This window comes from Colletotrichum chrysophilum, assembly GCF_026319265.1.
Source record: "Colletotrichum chrysophilum strain AFK26 chromosome Unknown scaffold_168, whole genome shotgun sequence".
In the NCBI taxonomy this organism is placed as follows: Eukaryota; Fungi; Ascomycota; class Sordariomycetes; order Glomerellales; family Glomerellaceae; genus Colletotrichum; species Colletotrichum chrysophilum.
In genome coordinates, this window is record NW_026517455.1 from 21,257 (window position 1) to 41,575 (window position 20,319).

Genomic DNA, 20,319 nt, shown 5'->3' on the forward strand with positions numbered 1-20,319 from the left:
ATCTCAAGAACAATGCCTTGTTCCATAGCTGTGCCATGAAACATCACATCGTGCCCCATGCCTGTCCCCATCTCAAAGGCTCGAGAGATGAAGCCGCGTGAAAGACCACGCCTACAAGCCACACACCTCCCACTCCCACGTCTCCCTCACTGCAGAATCTTTCACTGGCGACTCGACAAAACAAATCCAGATCCCACCCACCCATTTCCAAAATAAACAAATTCAGGAACGTCTGCTTCCTTCAAACAAACCCTCTTCACACACCACTTCCCTTCCGCAAACCCCTTCACATCCAGACCTCCTTCATCACAACCAATAACCCAAACACCGCCATCAACATCACAAGATGGCGCCCACTCTCGACAGCTCTGTCTCGGAGTTGTGCCGGGACTACAAATCCTCCACGAACTTCTTTATGCAGTGGCTCTTGTGCCAGGCTAGGCTTGAGAATCCCGCCACCAAGAAGTTCACTACGACGGGAGACATACTCGCCGCGGCACGGGTTGTCAAGGAGGCTCGTTCCGTCGTCCCGAAGTCTATCCTAAGTTCCCTTCGAACCGCGATCACGAAGCGCAAGCAGGTATACAACATCTATCAGAAGAACGGCGCCGGTGATCCGGGCCATGCGGTGTTTTGTCAGAGGTGAAGCTTACCAGCCATCGATCTTTGGTTCAATAGAACTGACAATTGAACAGACTGGAGAGTACTCTTGACATCCTTTCGTCGTTGACGACCGCTTCCGCAATTTCTTCTTCCTCCTCTCATGTCGATGAGTCCGAAAATAACGTCACCACGGCCAACGCCTTCGCGCCCCTGGCCGCCACAGTCGAGGACATCGAGGACGATGCTTCCGAGACTGGCATCGATGAGCACATGTGCCACTCAGAGTCGGAGAACGAGACGGCCCCTGCATCTGCCCCCCCGGCTCCCGACGCTGACGAGTCCGACTTCGTGCTGGAGGACGATGCGATCCGCCTGTTCTATGAGGCCGCCAACTTCCTTCTCGTACGAAGACTGCCCTCTCTCCATTCGTCTTACACCCACTGACCTTGCTCCCAGGAATTGGGCAACGTTTACTCCCAAGTTGAGGGATACTGGCACGACGCCGCCAACGACAAGCTCCCCCTCCCTGTGGCCGCATGGTTGACGTCCCTCGCCGCGCACGCCATCTCCAAGGATATGCCACGCTGCTTCATCAACCTTTGTGAGAGCGTCTCGACCAAGTGTAAGACGTGCCCCGATTGCCCGGGTATCAAGGTTATCATTGTCAATATGTCCCCGTCCGCCGAGGCCGCCGCCAACAACATCGCTTGCGCCACACGCATATACACTCTCGCGAAGGCCATGAATGAATACGGCTCAGAACTCCCCGACATCAACACCCTCATGATGATGTTCGTGTCTTCCGACCCCTCCACGGGTCACGTCAGAACCGGTCGCCGTGATACGAAGGCCAAGGACCGGGAACAGGACCAGGACCCTCGATTGCCGCAAGAGGATGAGACTCACCTGAGAGAGATCCTCGACCTTCTCAAGGCCGACTTCATGGGCACCCGAGGCATTGCGCAACTTGAGCAGCTGAAGCAGTATCGAAATGAGACGCGGGTTACCCACAGCGAACCTCTTTTCGATTTCGCGCTACCCCTTTTCAGAGAGATGAAGCACACCGCGCCCGGAAATCTGGTCATCGCCATGGACCTCTTCATGCTGGCTGCCTCGGTGACCCAAGGTCGTCTGAGCCCAGCCAAGTGCCGGCTGAGACCCGTCCGCCTCGCACTGGAGATGCGTTCCGCTGTCGACCCGGTCCTCGAATTCCTGAAGAGCATGAACAACTTCGCGGATTGGTCGCAAGCTGCGGATTACCTCGAGAACTTCCGCGACGGCCTGACTGCCCTCGCCAGCGAGCGTGCCTTCGATAAGTATCATGGCTCTGCATGGACAGTGGGCAACCACTTGACGGAGTTGCTGACCCAGGCTTCCGTCCACGGCGCCAATCTTTGCTGGGATTGGGCCATCGTCAACTCCACCCTCCACCTTTACAACGCGATGCGCCGAGTTGACATTCTGCGAGTCAAGAAGATCCCTCTCCTAGACGAGCTCGCTGACATACTGGCACAAGACACCTTTCGGGGTGCCCGTCCGGACCGAAACTTCGCTTCCACATTCCGCCGCACCGTATTCAACTGCGGCATCAATAAAACGCAAGCACGCGTGCAGTACGGCTTCACGTCCAAGCCCCTGAGAGGGCAGCATATCATGTGGTTGCTGAATCAACATCGCCAGTCGCATTCCGAGGGTCTTGACTGGCTTGGAGAGGTACACGGCGTAGTGCCCTGCAAGAAACAGAGGTGCTGGAAGTGTAGGCCGGATAGGAAGAAAGACAGAAACATTCGCGACACGCACCGGGAGCGAACGCTGGCCGAGTACATGGAGCGAGCGAAGGGCAAGGTTATCCCAGAGTTGGAGGGGAAGGCCCCAATCTCCCGCCTCAACTTTTTCGGGATCTTTATGTACTGCGCCAACTTCATGAAGACATTTGGGCAGCTCAGCGAGGACGAGTTGGGTCAAGGCTTTCGGGCAATGGGCTTACCACGATACGTGTGGGGTCACCCCCTTCATCTCTCACGCTTAGCCACGGAGGTGGTTCTTGAGTCCGTCGATCAGAAGGTCGGCAGCAGAGAAGGCAGACGTTTGTTGAAACAAGATAAGCTCGTCAACAACGCGGGTCAGGCATTCAAAGAGCTGGACACGGCGGCAACGCTGAGCCAGTTCGTGTGGACGGTCTGAGGAGCTGGGGAGAAGATGTTAAGAGTTTTGTATAGATAATTCAGAGTACCGACAGAAATCATACGCTGGGTGAGCCCAAGTCACGTTTAATTGTGAGGAATGTGGTGAATGTTTGACGTTATATTTCGGGTATCTCATTAATCAAAAAAAGCGTGTGTGCACACATGCTCCATGGGAGCTTGTAGCTACTTTGGCGTGACGCCTTGCACATAGACAGCGGCGATATGCGTCCTCGCAATTCGTAGCCTGTATCTGTACCATGTTGGTATTCGATACCCTCTCATCTTTGGGGAAGAGTCCAGCTTGTCCGTTCGGGTGCTTCGTTTCGAACAGCCCCACAGATGAGTAGCTTATATTCAGTTGGCAATGTCGAGTCCGGTTCATGTCACAAGCTAGACGCCTCGACTCATGAGGGTCTGGCCCAGGTCTTGCGGGACTCCAATGACGTTATCATGCGTGATCCGTAAAGGAATGCCTTCAAACTGGGTACGCCCGGAGTGCATGTCTAGGACGTTCCTGCCATACCTCTTCTGCAAATTTAGACTGCAGGATACGGAGGACTGACTCTGCTTCATCTGCCCGGCCTAGGCGCGTAAGGTGGCTGACAGCGTCCATGCCCATGCAGATAACCCTCGAACCGAGGTTGTTTGCCGCATAAAGCTGAGCCAGTTTGTCATTTGCCTGCAAGCCCTCAAGAAAGCCAACAGCTCGTTGGTGGCTGGGGTTTACTGGGTGGTGGAGGTCAAGATGTGCGCGGTCAATCTTGAGCGGTCTGTGGATGTGGTTGGCAGTGCCGACGAAAGACTCGAACAAGGCGGCAGACGGCAATGGCCTCTTCCAGGCCTCAACAGTCGACCGCCAGGAAAGAACATGCCATGGCGCAAGAAGGATGTTGCGTCTCTGAGCGTCCGTCTTAAATGTCTGATCGGCTCTGAGCATGGCGGAGTAGGCTGTGTCGAGACTCTCGTCGTACATGTTGGACTTGGCCTTGACCAGGTTGGCCACCAACGAACCAACGATGATGCTGTTCGGATCTTCTGGGCCTTCACTCCGCACCATCCGCTCTGCCCACGCCCACAGCACTTCTTCCAATCCCTCGGCGACCAGAAATTGCGATAGCTCAAAGACAAAGGGCTTGTCTGCGAGGAACTCCAACGTCCGCTCCTGGCCAGACGACCTCAGCCATTGGAGCACCTGTGATCCTGCCATGGAGTCTGCCATGGCGTCGTGGAGTGAGATGACACTGGATTCCAGGATCTGTTTGCGCGTCGCTCGTAGACAGCCAGTCGCGGCCTTCCTCGTCATCATGCCCCTCGCCGCAGCTTCTTCAAATACGTCCATGGGATCTCTCGGCGATGTCAGCGGCAACTTGACGGGCTTCTCGCTGTTCTTGAAGAGGGGGTTGGAAAGGATTGTTCGAAGATGTCGGTCTGTCGGGCGGTGGTGGGCGTTGTGAGATGTAGGCTTGTTGGCTGTCGTCTGCGAAGCCGATGACTCGGCGGTCTCGGGAGTCCAGCCATGCTCCTTGTCGAGGTTCTGACGGAATGATGTCTTTAGAACATTGAGCAGCTTTTGCGACTCCCGCGTAGAGAGAGGCAGGGGTTGGTGGATAGACGAGATGGCCTTCTTGAAGGAGCTCAGAGGCTTTGTGGTGAACATGGTGGGGTGCTTCGATTCTGGGTCTGCGGATGCGCAGCGTTTCGGCGCTGGTGGCCTTTTCGAGTGATGTTTAGAATTCCAGCCGTCGAGACTGTCTGTGTCGGAGTCGTCGGGGCGCTGGCGAGGCGTGGACGAGATAGGCGGTGGGTGGTATGTGATGTGCACGAGGCCGTTAGGTTCGGGGTCAGATACGCATCATCGTCTTGCTGTGGAGTGATGTCGGTCGCGGAGCCAGGCACAGTCATGCCACTAACGGGTCACATGACATTGAAAGTGCGGAGTTCGGCTAGGGATACCTGAGGCAGCAGCATCTGAGCTGGCAGTCCAGCCCAGCAAGCCCAGGCTGGATCTGACAGCAGCCCGCCCACGCTGCCACGGCAGAGAAAGAGCTCCCACGTCCGGTACGTACCGAGGCCGCCACTGGGGTCAAGACCTCTCACGTTTCTTGGCCAGGGCTGGAAAAGCCTGAGTGGATGGAGACTGTGACGCTGTTTTTTCCTGTTTTGTCCCGTGTACATGTCACGAGGCCCAGATCCATGATTCAAAGCACGCGAGGCCAGCCATTGCCAGCGCGTCCTGCCAATGCAACTCCAGATCTGACTTGTACCGGCTACCTCTCGCCAGCTCCCGAGCCCCCCCTACGTCGAGAATCGCACGAATCTCCCATCCAGCTTGGGTATTGGCCAGGGGTTGGTGGCACTGGGTGACGAATACAGCCTCGTGCCCGAGAAACGCACCAGGCCTCGGGACATATGACACAAGAGCAGCCGGGGAGGCGCTGGAGCTGCGAGAGTCAATACGGGAGGGAACCGCGAGCTGAGCATAGCATGGCATGGCATGGCATCAGAATTAAGGGACGACACGACACTACGCGACACGGACGACGCAGTGACAAGCTTGCCTGGAGCTGGGCTGGAAGCAGCACACAGGCACAGGGAAAGCAAGCTCTTGTTCTCCCGTCTCGGCCGATGCAGCAGACCGGCGGGAGATATCCGTACTGGCAGGCAGCATTGGAAACAATGGCATTCATGGTTAAATTCAATTGACGGCTGGGCCATCTTCTAGAAGTACTCATCTCCAGTCGCCCGGAGCTTGCAACATTCTTGGTGCCGGTTGCTGTGCATGTTTGCTGCTCTGCTTGTTGTCGCAACCTGAATGATTGTGACGGCTAGACCGATTTCTTTGATCGTTTCCGTCTCTCTCTGTTGCCGCATTTCGCTAGATGAGACCCTCTTGCTTCAGGGTGACCGTGGCGGGTTGCTCCAACTCCTGCTCCGAGCTGAGATGGAGCTGAGCTTCTGACTTAAACTAGCCGTAGGACAGAGTGCTCACTCAACGAATGTCCGAGTCTCTCGCTGTCCCTTTCTGCAAGGTGCGTGACTGTGTCGCCTTCTTACCTCATCCTCCCGCACGGCGAATAGCAGGGCTCAAGGCGAGATTCAGGCAGGCAAGGGAAAGAGCAAGAAGAGTGGAGTGGAGGCCACCCCCAAAAAGTCAGGAACCAGTGAGAAGGTACGGAGGTACCTGCCTTAGGTAGCCAGGCAAGCGACTGCACAATCCAGTATAAGTACGTGCGGCTACTTGCCATCTGGCGTCTCGTCAGTGGCAAAGACAGGTAGCGGTACCTCCACTCAGCCTGTCGATTGAGGCAGTGGATCTGCATAAGCCCGCAAAATGCAAGCCGCGCTAGCCGTATCCGGAGCAAGGGGGGCGTCATTCGCTGCAGGCGGTCGCTCGGGCCCCAAAAACCTTAGCCTGACTGGAGGAGACGACGCTGAGGGAGGAGCAAGCAAAAAAGAAGCAGGAGCAGTGGGAAAAAAGCATCAGCAACTGCCCTGGACGGGACGCAACAAGAGAGCGGCAAGTACCTTTTCCCGGGGGCCAGTTGGTTCTCTCCACAGTTTGCAGGGCATCGACCTCGCTGGTGGTCCACTTCCACAGGCCACCTCACCTCGCTGACGCTGCTGCTACCACTGACGTTGGCCACTGAGCTGCGAAGGTACCGACACCAACCATCAGAGGTGCCTGCCTGCCTGGATCTCCCTTCCCTGGGCATCATCCACCTCACAGTGCTGGCAGCAGCCTGGACGGGAAAAAACCTCCCTTTCCAAGCAGACAGCAGCAAAGCTGGTACCGTAGCCCAGTGCACCGCACCACCAGCACCTGTGACCTTGCACCCAGTTGGCTGCTTTGCACAACATTCCACATTCATCCATCATCCACCTCACTTTCTCCCACCTACACCACCACCACCACCAAATCCTCACCTGTCTCGTCTACCGTCAGCCACGACCACGACGTCGTCGTCGAACCCCCCATTTTGCGGCACCTTTTTCTTTTCCGTTTTTTTCTCTTCCTTCTTCACATCGGCCTGAGTTCCGCTGAACTTTCGCCCCCCACCAGAGCTGTCGTGTCGATACCGGCCGGCATTAATTGACTCCCATTTTTCCACTCCTGGAAAAAAAAATCCTCCAACAACCCAACCTCACAAAACAATCACAACCCAGCAATGTCTGAGGTACAGACTCGGACTGCCGCCTCGCGCGGCAGAGGTTCTGGTCGCGGTGGAAGAGGTGGATTCGCCAGTCGAGGTGGCCGCACCCAAGGCAGAACCAATGGCGATAAGTTCGACCACAAGGACACCGACGATGCGACTGCGTTTGAGGACCAAGGCGAGCTCGGCGAGCTGAAGAAGCAATACGGCAGCAAGACCCCTCTTATCAAGGAGCTGTTCCCCGACTGGTCTGAGCAGGACATTCTCTATGCTCTCCAAGAGACAGATGGCGACGAGAACCTCGCCGTCACCCGCATTGCTGAAGGTACGTACGCACCGCCGCCGCTCACCATCATGCGCACATATCACCCCCCCCCCCCCCCCCCCTGCCCCGTCAGGCTGTCATCTTCAGCCTTGCGCAATTGCCCTCGCGCTTATCCCCCATTCCACCTCGCTGAACCTGCTTTCGCATCTGGTCTTTCTTTGCTAATTTTTCTCGACTCCAGGCACCATCTCCCAATGGGGTGAGGTCACAAAGAAGGCCCCCCGCTCCAAGGCCAAGGACCCCTCGACTGCCAACCCCATCATCGACTCATCCAATGCCAGACCCGCTAGAGGCGGACGCAACGTGTCGGACGCTGGTCGCGGCCGCGGCAGGAACACTGAAAGAGGAGGCACTCGCGGTGGCCGTGGCAGAGCTTCGGCAGCCACCAATGGTACCCGCCACACCAAGGAGAATGCTCAGCCGTTGTCCGTCCCTACTGAGGAGTCGAACGCATGGAACACTCCCTCCGAGGCCAAGGAGGCCCCCGCCGCCGAGGACCCCTGGGCCCCCAAGGAGACCATCGAGAAGCCCGCCGCCGCTCCCGCTCCTGCTGCTGCACCCGAGGCCGCCAAGCCCGCCGCTCCTATCCCCAAGACGTGGGCCAGCATGCTCCGTCAGTCGACCGCTCCCAAGGCCGCCCCGAAGCCCCCCAAGGAGGAGCCCGCACCTAAGCCTGCCGAACCCATCGAGTCTCCGCCTCCCGTGGCTCCTGCTGAAGAGCCTACACCCGCGCCCGAGCCCGAGCCTGAGCCGCAGCCGGAGCCTATCGCTGAACTCCCCGCCGCCGAACCCGTTCAACATGAAGAACCAGCTCCTGCAGAAGTACCAACCGTCATTGAACCCGAAGTGGTTTTGCCGCCTTCCAAGGACCAACTCACTGAGACGAATCTTGAACAGGTAGTCGACGAATCGCATCCACCCGCGACTGCTACCGTTGCCAGCACGACCGCCGACTCTTGGGATCCCCGCCAAGCTGCCGCCAGCGCGACCGCGACCCCTCTGTCTGCCTCGCAGCAGCAACACCAGCCCATCCGCCCTGCTGTCCCCACTGCTAACAGCGGCTTTGCTGCTTCAGCCATCAAGGCCACCACCGAGAGGGGCTCTCGTACCCCGAGCTACCAGCGCCGTGTTCTGGACCAGGAGGAGGCTGTGCGCATGCCTGGCAACCGCGAGGTAGACCGCGCTGCTGTCCAGTTCGGTGCCTTCAGCCTTAACGACGAGGACGACATCGATGGTGACCGCGAAGAGCCCGAGACCAGAACTCAGCCCCCCGCCGACTCCCCCGTCGCCCACCCCCGAACCTCTCTTCCCCCCGCTCCCCAACAAGCTCCGGTTCCCGAGGCCATTGGCACCCAGAAGCCCGCTCCTGGCCTGCCCCCCGCGGCCGCCGCTACGCCCACTGGTATTGACATATCGACAACCCCTGTCCCCATTAATGCTAATATCCCCGTAGGCCCTGCTAGCGCCGCTCCTCAGCCTCCTGCTTCCAACCAGAGTATGTTTAAGAACATGATAGAATCGCAGCTTCGTTCATCAGTCACTTACACCCAGCCAGCTCCTCAGCCCGCTGCTCAGCAGCAGTCTTACTCGCGCTTCGGCCAGGCTGGCTCTCAGGAGCCCGCTGGCTTCCAACAGAAGCCCATCGATCCCTTCACCCAGTCGAACCCCTCTGCCACCCAGAGCCAATTCGACAGCTTCCCCACCCAATCGCAACAGCAGAACCAGCAGCCTGGTGGAGCCTTCAGCTCTGCGCCCAGCGAATACTCCAACTACTACACTGCCGACCAACAAAGCCGACCCCCCTACAACTACTACAACCAGCCTTACGGCCAGCAAGGTGCTCAGGGTCACCAGGACAGCCTCTCCTCCCAGCAGCAGAGAGGTTTCGGAGGCTACAATGCATCGCAGCAGGCTGATAACCTCAGCCAATACCCCCAGAGCGGCGGCGTCCAGAACCAGTCTCGCTACGGAGGTGTCACGAGCGATGCCCAGAACAGTGGCCACACCACCCCGAACCCCACGGCTCAGAGCCAACAGCAGGCCAGCCAAGCTTCCCAGCCTCAGTCTCACGGCCAGCAGGGCTACCCTTACAACAGCCACCCCTACTACAACAACGCTTACTACTCCAACTACATGAACTACGGCCACTACGGCCAGCAGGGATACGGCGGCGCCCCTTACGGCAAGGGCTACGGCCACCCCTACGGAATGTCGCCCCAGGGCCCTTATGACCACGCTTCCTCTCCTGCCGGTGGATTCGGCCAGTCCTCTTTGCACCGTGCGGATAGCGGTCTGGCCTCTGGTCTAGGCAGCGATTTCGGTGCCCGCGCTGGCTCTGCCCAGTCTGGTAATCAGCCTGGTCTGGCCGGCGCCAGCGGCTTCGGCGGCATGCAGGACAGCTTCGGCGGCCGAGGCTCTTCCTTCCAGTCGCCTGGTGGACAAGGCTTTAACAGCACCGCACAGTCTAACGCTGCCTCCGCCGGCGATGACTTGAAGCCCTTCGGCGACAGCAAGCCCGGCTCCGGCCCTTCACCTTCGCTCGGCGGCGCTCGTCCTGGTTCGGCCACCAACAACACCCCCGGTCAGTCTGGTCTGCCTCCTCCTCAGTCCGCCTCCCAGATGGGCGGCTACGGAGGCTACCCCAGCCACCTCCAGGGCCACAACCTCCACGGAAACAGTGGCTACGGCATGGGCGGTGCCACCAGTGGACAGCACGGCAGCGCTGCTCCGTTTGGATCCTACGGCCAGGGCGGCTACGGCAGTGGATACTACGGCAGCAACAACCAGCAGGCGCGCGGCGGCTGGGGCGGAAACTACCACTAGAGAGGTAGTGGTCGTCGGCCAACTCAGTCGCACACTGGTCCCTCAGGTCCCCAGCGATAGGATTGAGTGGCCGTGACCTGGGTGCCCCGGCACGTTGTGATTTGCGGTTTTGTCGGCAAACGAATCTCTTTGGGCCCGTGGACGGTTTTACTGCGGGCGGCAAGGATAATTCATGCATTCTCTCTCTCTACAGGGAAAACTTTCTTCTCTCTACTCATTACTCTGTGTATGGTCTTTGAGCGTGTGTACGATCTATCAAAAAAGAATCAGGGAGGGGAAACACTTTCGGATGGTCACCGGCCGCAACGGAACTGTGTTTTTTGTTTTCTTTTTCGCAATGGGGAGGTCTAATTAGGCTTGCTCGAAGAATGATCGCCGGTGGCGGATGGCATACGGCCTTGAAAACGCTTATTGACAGACGACGGATTTGGACTCGGCGGGAGGTTGGTCGTTGCCCAATGGAGGGCTGATATTGAGATTGAACTCCTTGGAAAAGGGAGGTAGTAGCCAATGAAGAATTTGGCAACACGACGTGTACAATGTGAATGATTTGATGCTTGATGAACCAGTCTCCAACCTTGGTTCCTGGTTTTGATTTCTAGGAGCCGGTCTCGAGCCTTCCTGATTATAGATCTTGCCGGCCCCTCCCCTTTACCCAGCATTTCAACCAATTGCTACGAATGTAACCCGTTGAACCTGCGCTGGGCCAGTCTCACCGCCAGAATCACGACATCACATGCAAATCTACGCCGTACATGGAAAAAGCAAAACGGTGTCTCGGAGATGTAGACTTAGATTATGCGATTCTCCCTGGCTTTTGTGTGGCGTATCGGAGCAAAACGTGCCCAACGGTGGCCGTTTGCCTTAGATGGAGCTGTCAGCGAGAAATGTCTCGACACAGACGTTTGACAGCGCCGAAATCCTGCTGTCAGTCGGAGGATGAGATGAACCAGTAGAGTGACGGGCTGGCTCGTGCTTTATCGGAAGCAAGCGCGAGGGGGAGGGATTGAGTCGTCGTCGCCGGCTTGCTCCGGGTCCCTCCGGCGGCGTGCCTACATTAGCGCTGACGGCCAAGTCAACTCAATTCACACTCCCAACATGGCAAATGGGGTAGCTTTTTGTAAACCCTCACATTGTTGTTTTATGATAACTTTTTAATTTGAACGAAGATATAGCAAAATCCTATGGCAATTCCAATCGGGAGGCAAAACAACGCCAGAAGTCCTATTCCCAAGCATCCATCTCACCCTTTTTGTTTCCTTCACATAACATCACACATGAAAAACATGCTCACGCCTTCGTAGATACCCTCACGACAATCTTACCCGCCGCCCTGCCCTCCTTCAGCTTCTCATACGCCTTCACCGCATCCTCAAACTCGAACGCCGAGTCGATGACGCTCTTGACCTTGCCCTCGGCCATCCACGCCGCGATCTGCGCCAGGTCCGGGTGCGAGTTCTTGGTCATGAACGCCTCGAAGCGGTGCTTGGCACCCCCCAGGAACCCGGGGAGGAACATGCTCGGCACGAGCGACTTGACCTGCGCGAAGGAGACGGCGCCGCCGACGAACTTGAAGCGGCCGTCGGGCAGCAGGAAGTCGTCGGCCGCCTTGTACAGGTTTGGCGGGGCGTTGCCGACGTTGTCGACGACGAGGGCGAAGACCTTGCCCTGGGCCTTGAGGGCGGCGACGACGTCGGCGGTCTTGTAGTCGATGACCTCGTCGGCGCCGAGGGACTTGCACAGCGGGATCTTGGGGGTCGAGCAGGAGACGGTGACGTGGCAGCCGAGGGCCTTTGCGATCTGGATGCCGTAGGTTCCCGTGCCGCCGGAGCCGCCGTTGATGAAGACCTTGTCGCCGCGCTGGACGTAGGGCGCGATGGTCTGGTAGGCGGTCAGGGCGGCGGTGCCGACGGCGGCGGCCTGGTCGAAGTCTGGCGCGCCGGAGGCGGTGGGCAGGCGGGCGCAGCCGTCGCGCTCGGCGAGGATGTACTCGGAGAGAGTGCCCTGGGGCCCGAGGGGGTCGAGGCGGCCGAGGACGGGGTCGCCGGGCTGGATGTCGGTGATGTCGGAGCCGACGGCGACGGCGGTGCCGGCGACGTCCATGCCAGGGGACTTGGGGAAGGAGATCATGGCCTTGGCAACGAGGCCGAGGTCGGGGAATTTGTAGTCGGCGGGGTTGATGCCGGCGGCGGCGACGCGGACGAGGACCTGCGAGGGCTTGAGGTCGGTGGCGGACGGGGTGGGCACGGTGGTGAGGGCGAGGGACTGGATGAAGGTGCCGGAGGCGGGAATCTGCCAGCGGCGCATCTCGGCGGGGGGTGCTGGTGTGGCCATGTTTGTGGTTGTGGGCTTTTGGTAGGATTGAATGTGAGGTTGTATGAGTGAAGATGGTGCAGATGAGGTTGAATGAAGTTGAGTGAGTGAGGTTGAGATTAAGCTTGGCTGAGTGACGTCTGAGAGCTGGCCGGCTGAGCTCCGGGTTGGCTGGGCAGGGCCATGATATAAAGTTTGGTGGTGAAGGTGGGGTGACGGAATGCGGGACCCCTCCTTCTCCCTCCTTCTTTTTTCGCCCCTGGACCTTATCTCGTTCACCTCGGTCTGGCTGATGAATCAACATTATGCTTGGTCAACGGTGGCATGATTTCACACAACATCCAGCTACCCCTTAACACCTGTCCAACGTCTGCATTGCTAACTCCACAAAGGTTCAAAATACATCCGCCCAACGCCTTTTCCGAGGCACTGCAGACTGAGACCTCCCACCGGTGAGGCACGCAAAATTGCGTCACCGACTCGGCTTGCCCCGATCCGGCTCCTTGCGCCGATGAAAACCAAAAAAAAGCCAGCGCACACGGTCTTGGCCGGTCGGTCTTCCCGGGGGACAGGCGACAGGGAGCGCGCGGGATACGCGGGCTTTGCTGGTGTGCCCAATTCCGTGTTTGTGGGTATTCTTTCCGATCCCGGCCCATTGGATCGCGCCGCCTGCCGATTGGCCTGAGGCCTTTTTGGTAGCTCGGCCAACACATCGTGAAGTTTTTTTTCTTCATTTTTTTATCTTTATGGTTTTTTTCATTCCTATTTTCATACATCCTATCTTCCTAGAGCACAACCAGGTAGCCTCCAGCACAGCCAGTTACTGCCTGCCCCACGCCTTTTCTTTAGACCCATCGGGTTCAGCCGGATGATGGCTGAATTGCATTTCAAAATTGAAACGCAGCCACTGTTAGAAATTGTTCCGCCTTCTCATTGGTTGGTGTTCTTGCCAATGATGGCAAACAACGGTCTTCGGGATACAACTAGCTACAGAAGGAACCTTTAAGCGACAAGACGTACAAACACACGAACCATCATGTTGAATGAGTACCCAAAAATGCCTTGTCTGACGTAGTGGTGAAACCGTACGAGGCACATCAAGACCGCGAGGTGACTTCAAAATCAGCCTTGCTACCCATCTCGCAGGTAATATGAATCTGAAAGCTTCTGAGGCTACCTCAATTTGGATGACATTTCGCAGCAGCGCCCCTCCATAAGGTCATCCATCAATCAAGTTTAGGCCTCATAATTGACTTGATTGCCGAGCAATAACTTCACAATTGATTGGTTGATTGATTGAGCTTGACAAGTTTACTTGCGTTACGGGGGGCGCCGTTTCGCAGGCCTTGCTGGTGCTACTAGCCGTATCTGCTCACATAGCTCCGTACTTCCTCGCTCAGATTTCTCGCCTGTTTGTGCCAAGGTAATTCAGGCTCTTGTAGCCTGTGGTCCTGCATCATTTTTGACTGCAGCACACAATTCTATAAAATACACGCGGTCACTCCGCTCCGTCAAGGTCTTTTTTTCTTCTCCCCTATTGCCCAAGGCTCACTCCTCATTCCATTGTATTGTGATCGGGTCAAGCATTCGTTGCATGCGGTCAACCCGCTATCTCATACCTGTTTAACTACTAGGCACACCTCATCATGTCTAACTACGCCGGCTTGCCTGCATGCACACACAGAAGCGCTGACACTCCTGCGGAGGGCGCAAACCTCATCGAGCTCCTCCGTCTAGAATATCCGCTTAACTACTGTGATGGGTGGAAGAATCTATTCTCCTTGACCGACAACCTCGCACAACTGCATTCTGAGGAAGGGTGCGTCTTGAACTCGACATGCAGCTATGATCCGAGATTTGAGTCGCAACCACAGCCTTGCTGTAGGCTGTGTATCTTCTTCGGGATCGAGAACCCTGGTACTCGCCTCAAGTTCGAATATGAACGTACTCAACCGACGAGTACAGATGCCGTTGATGGACAAGGCTCACCACCACGGCATCCTTTGGAGAATGTATTGCTCAAGCGGATTTCCGGACCAGGCAGCGTGTTCTATTCACGGATAAGGGTTAGCCCAGTCAAAAGTCAGACCTTTTCAGATGCAGAGATGAAAGGCTAACATGATTCATTAGGTGATGAGGCTGAAAGGTTCCTCGCGCAGACGGCGGAACTCGATATCAGAGGCTGGGCTTCCAAGATCAACACTGCTATATCTAGATGTTGTGAAGCCGGTCAATCGTGTGCTCCTCGACCCCAACCCTTACCGAAACGTCTCATCCAAGTACAGAACGAAGATCTGGGTGATGAGGATGTAAGGCTGTACCAAACAAAGAAAGGCGAGCTGGGCAACTACGTGGCTCTTGGCTATGTTTGGGGGGGCCCTCAGAAGGTCACCACAACATGCAGCAACCTTGCGGACCATCTGGCCGCCATCTCCGTCAAGTCTCTAGGAAAATCCATCCGTGACGCTATAACCTTTGTGCGGGCGTTGGGCATCAAGTATGTCTGGGTTGATGCGCTGTGCATTGTCCAAGATCGCGACAAAATCGACGAGATCACCCATATGGGCAAGATCTATCGTGACGCTTGGCTCCTCGTTATCGCAGCGGAGGCTAGCCACGGAGTCGAGCAGGGATTCCTACACGAATGGCCTGTCAGGCGGTCGCCTGCCTTCGACATGAATCTTCCAAATGGACGCAGTGGGAAAGTGATGATCGGGGCAGGGGGCTGGGATGAATTGGAGCAGCTAGCACGACCTGAACCCCTACGGTCCCGGTGCTGGGCTTTTCAGGAATCAACGCTGAGCCGCCGTCTTCTTACCTTCCACTCTGAGAGCATGGGTTATAAGTGCACGACAAGCTCGCATAGCGTTATGTTCGCATTCGACAAAACTGGAAGCTTTGAAGGTCGGGACCGCGAGATCAACAGCTTCCACAACTGGTGGACTATAACAGGGACGGTCATTGGTGGTTTCCCTCGTCCGACTCTTCCAAGTATCCTGGCGCATTCTCTGATAGAAAAAGGTCTGAGAGCTGCCTCGCAATCAGATGGCGAGACAGGCGCTAATGATCTCCCATCTCTGATTCTCGCTTGGCGCGATATCACCTGGGAATATGCTGAGCGTCAGCTTACAGTCTGGCAAGACCGTCTCCCGGCCATTGCTGGTGTAGCCACACAGTTTGCAGCATCGATAGGCCCCGAAAATTACTTGGCCGGGCTGTGGAAACCCTACATCATCTCACAATTAGCATGGTTGCCAGCCCCCTTGCTGATGGCTGTTCCAGGAAGCCTGCCAATCGACCAGGACGTCCGCGACCCAGACGCAGTCAATCGGGATGGGTTCGCAATTAAAACTTACCTGCCATACACTACGGGCCGTGATGGATGCACCACTTTGAACCCAGTCAAAGCTGACGGATTCACCACCGGCACGTACCTGCCCTCTTCGCCGGCCGCAACCCTGGCTAGATATAGGAAATGCGGTCGTTCGGCAGTCTTGCAATCGCCCACATGGTCCTGGTGTACCCATCAGCGTTCTGGTCGCTGGTTATACGGTCTCAGAGAGGACGCTGTTATGATCAGCAGCACCCAAACTCTCGTCTCTGATAAGGCACCCTTCGGCGCCGTCCTTCACGCAACTATCACAGTCCAAGCCCAATTCCTCTCCCCCTCCGCCATGCAAGATATGTTTAACTGGTCGAGCACCTACCTCTATATGGATTATAGTGGAAACGTCCTAGCCGAGTGCGGCATCGAGCCCTCGCTCTACATGTTGCTTGGTACCACGGTGTTTACTGAAAATCCCTACAACAACTCACCAGGAACTATTGAACTCGTCTTGAGAGCATGCAAAGAAGATAGTCAACGGTGCTTGCTAGGGAAATCCATGCGAATTCCGCACTACCAGCGAATTGGCATTATAAAGGTATCAGGTTGGAAATCGGATGTTTGGTATGGTCCTGAAGCTCAACGTGCTGTTGTTACCCTGATTTGAGATTATGTATTCTTATTGACTATCGATTACCCCAATACCGCTTTTTCGATGCACACCTTTGTATTTATCGTGATATATTTGTTCTCAAAATATAAGCCTTGTTATAAGGGAGACGAAATTTCGACGTCATTCTTTTAAGCATTTTCTTCACTAAGCGGCTCCTCACTTCGTACTATGCCTTGTATAACGTGAAATATCAGGAGTCGTCTCCTTTTGTGTAACACCCACCCCCCTAGTAGAGATTTAGCAGGGCCTGTGGACGCCTGAAGCTTATTCTTACTTAGAAAGATTGTCTGTTTAGAAGAATTGGAGTTGAGAGCTGCTATTAGACCTAGCACCAGAAGAACAGGTTCGAGCTGCAACTCGGAGCTGAGGAAAACTCAGGGGTCCTGTGACACCGGGTAGTCGTTCTCGTCCATGACGAAAATTGGCCAAGGAATCATCCCATTATGAAGTCTATCCCAACTAGTCTGATCTCGAGTCAATTGGTCACGACAGGATATTTCAGCATTGCAAAAGCAAAGACTTTATTAACATTGACAACATGGGCTTAGTTGACTAAATGGTAAGCTGAAAAGAAGACATAGAAAATCCAATACGGCAAAAGAAATTAGAAGTATTTTACTTTCCCAGTCTTGTCCAACTCGTCCCTGACCGTATCGTCGTTGAACACCAACTGGACATTGTGCTCAAGGTCCGCCATCGCTCTCACCCTCTTCCTCCAAACGTGAGACGAAGTGACTCCCGCTCCGGCATCCACCAAGTCCCCATCAGCCAGGGGTGTCTTCATCGCGAGGACGAGCAAGCCCTGCAGATCCCACCAGGGAACGATGCTCAGCACGCGCATGTTCGGGTAAAGGCCACAAAGCTCCAAGATGAGACCGCCAATAACCGTCAGCAGGTACAAAATTAGGACGGCAAAGTACATGTATAAGATAGCTTTCCCAAACTCCAGTGCCCGCGACGGCTTGCCGGTGCCCCAGCCGTACCTCTCGACGCCAAAGTCGAAGCCCATCGACTCGGAGAGGAGGTCGTCTTGCGCGGCGCGGCCCGAAATGTGTTTCACGACCGTCGGCCCGGTGGTCTCGTTCGCGGGAGTGCCCCCTTTGATGCTGAAATGGACGTTGGACTGGACGTTGGAGTTGACCACCGGGAGTTGGTTCGCCGACTGACCCGACTCCGAGCGTATCAGCGCCGTGCTGCTCGAGCCGGTACGCGCGATGGCGTCGGTGAGGTACACGCCGAAAACCTTGGCCAGGAACACCTCGGCGCGCGCGGAGTCGATGGTGCTGTTGGTGATCCTGGGGTTCGTGATGTTCTGCGCGACCTCTGCGTCGACGAAGTTGCGCACGAGACTCTCTGGCGGGTTGTAGTACCGCAACGCGTCGGAGCCGTTGAAGGCGACGGACGATGCGAAGGAGACTGGGGAGAGGTACTGGAACCAGCTGGGGTCGAACTTCATCACGTAACCCTCTGTGTTTCCGCTGAAAGACGTCTTCTGGTAGGTCTCGATCATGGCCTCGGGGTCGTTCAGGTCAGATACCAGCCCGCCGCACTCGCTCGAGTCGGTCGAGACGTCGGCGGCAACCCAGGTTGCCAGCATTGTGCACGAAAAGAGACGGTCTTTGCGGTAATCGCCGTTGACGTCAGGGAGCTGACACGCGACTTCGATGATGGGCGTGCCGTTCTGGAAGACGAAGAAGTCAGTGGTGATGAGCTGGAGGTGGCATTCTTCCGAGTCCCAGGCGGACACGTCGAGGGAGCGGGCCGGTGATGCGCGCTTCATCTGCAGACAGGTGGCGTCGCCGAAGCAGTTGAGGGATGATATCGGATACACCAGGGAGCCGTTGTTGGCGATGACATCTGACTTGGGGACAACGTTGCACAGCGACTGGATGAAGGGTTGGTAGATTGGGCTGCTCGATTCCGGGTTTTGGGCGTTGACTCGTCGGGTGCTGAGGCGGTATTGAGAGTCGTCCTCAGTGATTGTGTTTCCGTTCTCAATGTAGTTCTTGACCAGGCCGAAGTTGATGTTGAAGTGGTGGGACGGGGTGGTCGACAAGACGGGCGGATCCCGCGTGTCAGCATCGGCGGTGACCTCGGTGATCATCAGCTGACGGCTGAGATTCGTCGAGGGGCTGGAGAAGGTGACGGTGTCCTGCAGGCCGGTCGTGGAGTAGCCCTTGGCCCAGTTCCAGACGGTGGTGAACCCGCCGGCGGGACAGGCGGCGTTGTAGATGCCCTCGGCCTCGACGCAGACTGGCGTGTTGTTCCAGGGCGCGCCGTCGGTGAAGAGCGTCGGCCATACCTGGTCGGGCTGCGTCTGATACAGGAGCGGTGCGCTGACGCCTCCGAAGGCCTTGTTGTGGTTCATGCTGTACCACTGGAGTGACGGGAGAAGCAAGGCGCCGGCGGCAGGCAATAAGAGGAGGCTGAAGATGGTTGCGAAGAGAACAAAGAGGGCGAGCATCATCTCCCAGAAGGAGAGACTGAAGAGGCCGTGGCGCCAAAAGGGCAGGGAGAAGATATAGCGAAAGTCACCGACGCGGTAGGCCCCGGTGAAAAAGCCCAGACGTACACCGCCGCCAATGAGACGTCGGCGGAACATGCTGATGGCCATGGAGGAAAGTGAAAGAATGACAAAGATCTCATAGATCTTGAAGGCAAACAAAAGAAAAATCTCGACGCCTTTGGGGCTCAGGCGGACCCTGCTGGGGCCTGTCAGGCCGTACCAGTAGCGTTCTCTCGAGGCAAGCCATAGGATGATGGCGGTCAAGATAATGGCGGGGATGTGTATCATCCATCCGTGGAGGAAGCGTCGCCAGCCATGGCGGGTGATGGGTTTGCCTACTCGGCGGTGCTCGTCTGATTCTCCGTGGTCATGGCTGGTCTCACTGTAAGTTGGGCCGTTGTTGAAGGGATCCTTCTCAGGAACGTAGTGGGAGGAGGTTCCTGGGGGTGGGGACCCTTGGGGCTGTCCTCGAGGAGCTGGGGGCTGAGTAGGAGGCTCTTGGGGCGGCCCTTGAGGTGGAGGTCCTGTTGATCTTTGCATGGCGACTGCTTGAGGTGGCGCCTGAGACGATGGTACTTGGGAAGTTGGAGGTTGAGAATCCAACGGTTGAGAAGGTACCCTTTGAGAAGTTGAAGGGTTTGAAGTCGATGGTTGAGGAGGGACTTCTCGGGATGCTGTCAATTGAGAAATTGGTGGTAGAGAAGGTACTCCTTTAGAAGTTGAAGGGCGAGAAGTTGCCGGTTGAGGGACTTCTCGAGGTAGTGCCAACTGAGGAGGCCCTTGGGAAGATGGCTTCTGAGGGATAGTAGGCTCTGTCGTGTGTAGTACAGGAGGATGGCCATTGAGACCTGTGCTTGGGGTATGATGATGTTTTCCGGAGTGGGGGATGTCTCCAGTGATATCCTTGTAGCTGCCTGTGATTTTGGGATTCCCAGAGCTAGTGCTCGTGGTGGTTTTGCCGTTGTGCCCATGCTCCAAGATAGAGGTGGTGCCCGGGGCAATTTGATAGCTTCTCGGTCTATCTTTACCTTCACCAGAGCTATTGGTGAAGACTGTGTAGCCACCGTGACTATGATCAGGGCTTGGGTCATTGCCCGGAACATTGTGATGGGTCTTGGTTGTGTCCTTGTTCCAAGAGCTGGTATCAGTGTTGGTGTAGTTGTGATTATGCCCGTCAGGGCGGGTGTTGTTGCCAGGGACGTCATTGTCGCTTCTAGTAGTGTCGTTAGTCGTCGAGCTGTTGTTGATGATAGTATGGCCACCGTGAGTATGTCCACGCTGAGAGCTAGAGCTGTTGCTGGGGACCTCGTTGCGGCTATTGGTCGTATCATTCTGCCTACTAGTGTTGGTGATGGTGTGACTGCCATGATTGTGACCGTGACCATGCTCGTGGGTGTTGCTGCCCGGGACGTTG

The 20,319-nt window shown here is 56.5% G+C and overlaps 5 protein-coding genes across 5 annotated transcripts; 2 read left to right on the forward strand and 3 right to left on the reverse strand.

Annotated features, from left to right (window-relative positions):
• Positions 1 to 346: 346 nt before the first annotated feature.
• Positions 347 to 2,787, forward strand: COL26b_012232 (uncharacterized protein; the record flags this gene model as incomplete). The annotated part of the gene is made up of 3 exons (XM_053184878.1): positions 347 to 642; positions 696 to 1,005; positions 1,060 to 2,787. The coding sequence occupies 3 exons, from the start codon at positions 347 to 349 to the stop codon at positions 2,785 to 2,787; spliced, it is 2,334 nt and encodes a 777-aa protein (XP_053031166.1).
• A 477-nt stretch (positions 2,788 to 3,264) lies between these two features.
• Positions 3,265 to 4,446, reverse strand: COL26b_012233 (uncharacterized protein; the record flags this gene model as incomplete). Its single annotated transcript, XM_053184879.1, has 1 exon — positions 3,265 to 4,446. The coding sequence occupies one exon, from the start codon at positions 4,444 to 4,446 to the stop codon at positions 3,265 to 3,267; it is 1,182 nt and encodes a 393-aa protein (XP_053031167.1).
• A 2,509-nt stretch (positions 4,447 to 6,955) lies between these two features.
• On the forward strand, positions 6,956 to 10,088 carry COL26b_012234 (uncharacterized protein; the record flags this gene model as incomplete). The annotated part of the gene is made up of 2 exons (XM_053184880.1): positions 6,956 to 7,265; positions 7,447 to 10,088. 2 exons carry the CDS (start codon positions 6,956 to 6,958, stop codon positions 10,086 to 10,088), a joined length of 2,952 nt encoding a protein of 983 aa, XP_053031168.1.
• Positions 10,089 to 11,378: 1,290 nt separating this feature from the next.
• Positions 11,379 to 12,422, reverse strand: COL26b_012235 (uncharacterized protein; the record flags this gene model as incomplete). The annotated part of the gene is made up of 1 exon (XM_053184881.1): positions 11,379 to 12,422. One exon carries the CDS (start codon positions 12,420 to 12,422, stop codon positions 11,379 to 11,381), a length of 1,044 nt encoding a protein of 347 aa, XP_053031169.1.
• A 4,581-nt stretch (positions 12,423 to 17,003) lies between these two features.
• COL26b_012236 (uncharacterized protein) lies at positions 17,004 to 19,747 on the reverse strand (the record flags this gene model as incomplete). Its single annotated transcript, XM_053184882.1, is given in 3 exon segments — positions 17,004 to 19,345; positions 19,360 to 19,466; positions 19,614 to 19,747. 3 exon segments carry the CDS (start codon positions 19,745 to 19,747, stop codon positions 17,004 to 17,006), a joined length of 2,583 nt encoding a protein of 860 aa, XP_053031170.1.
• Between the last annotated feature and the right edge of the window lie 572 nt (positions 19,748 to 20,319).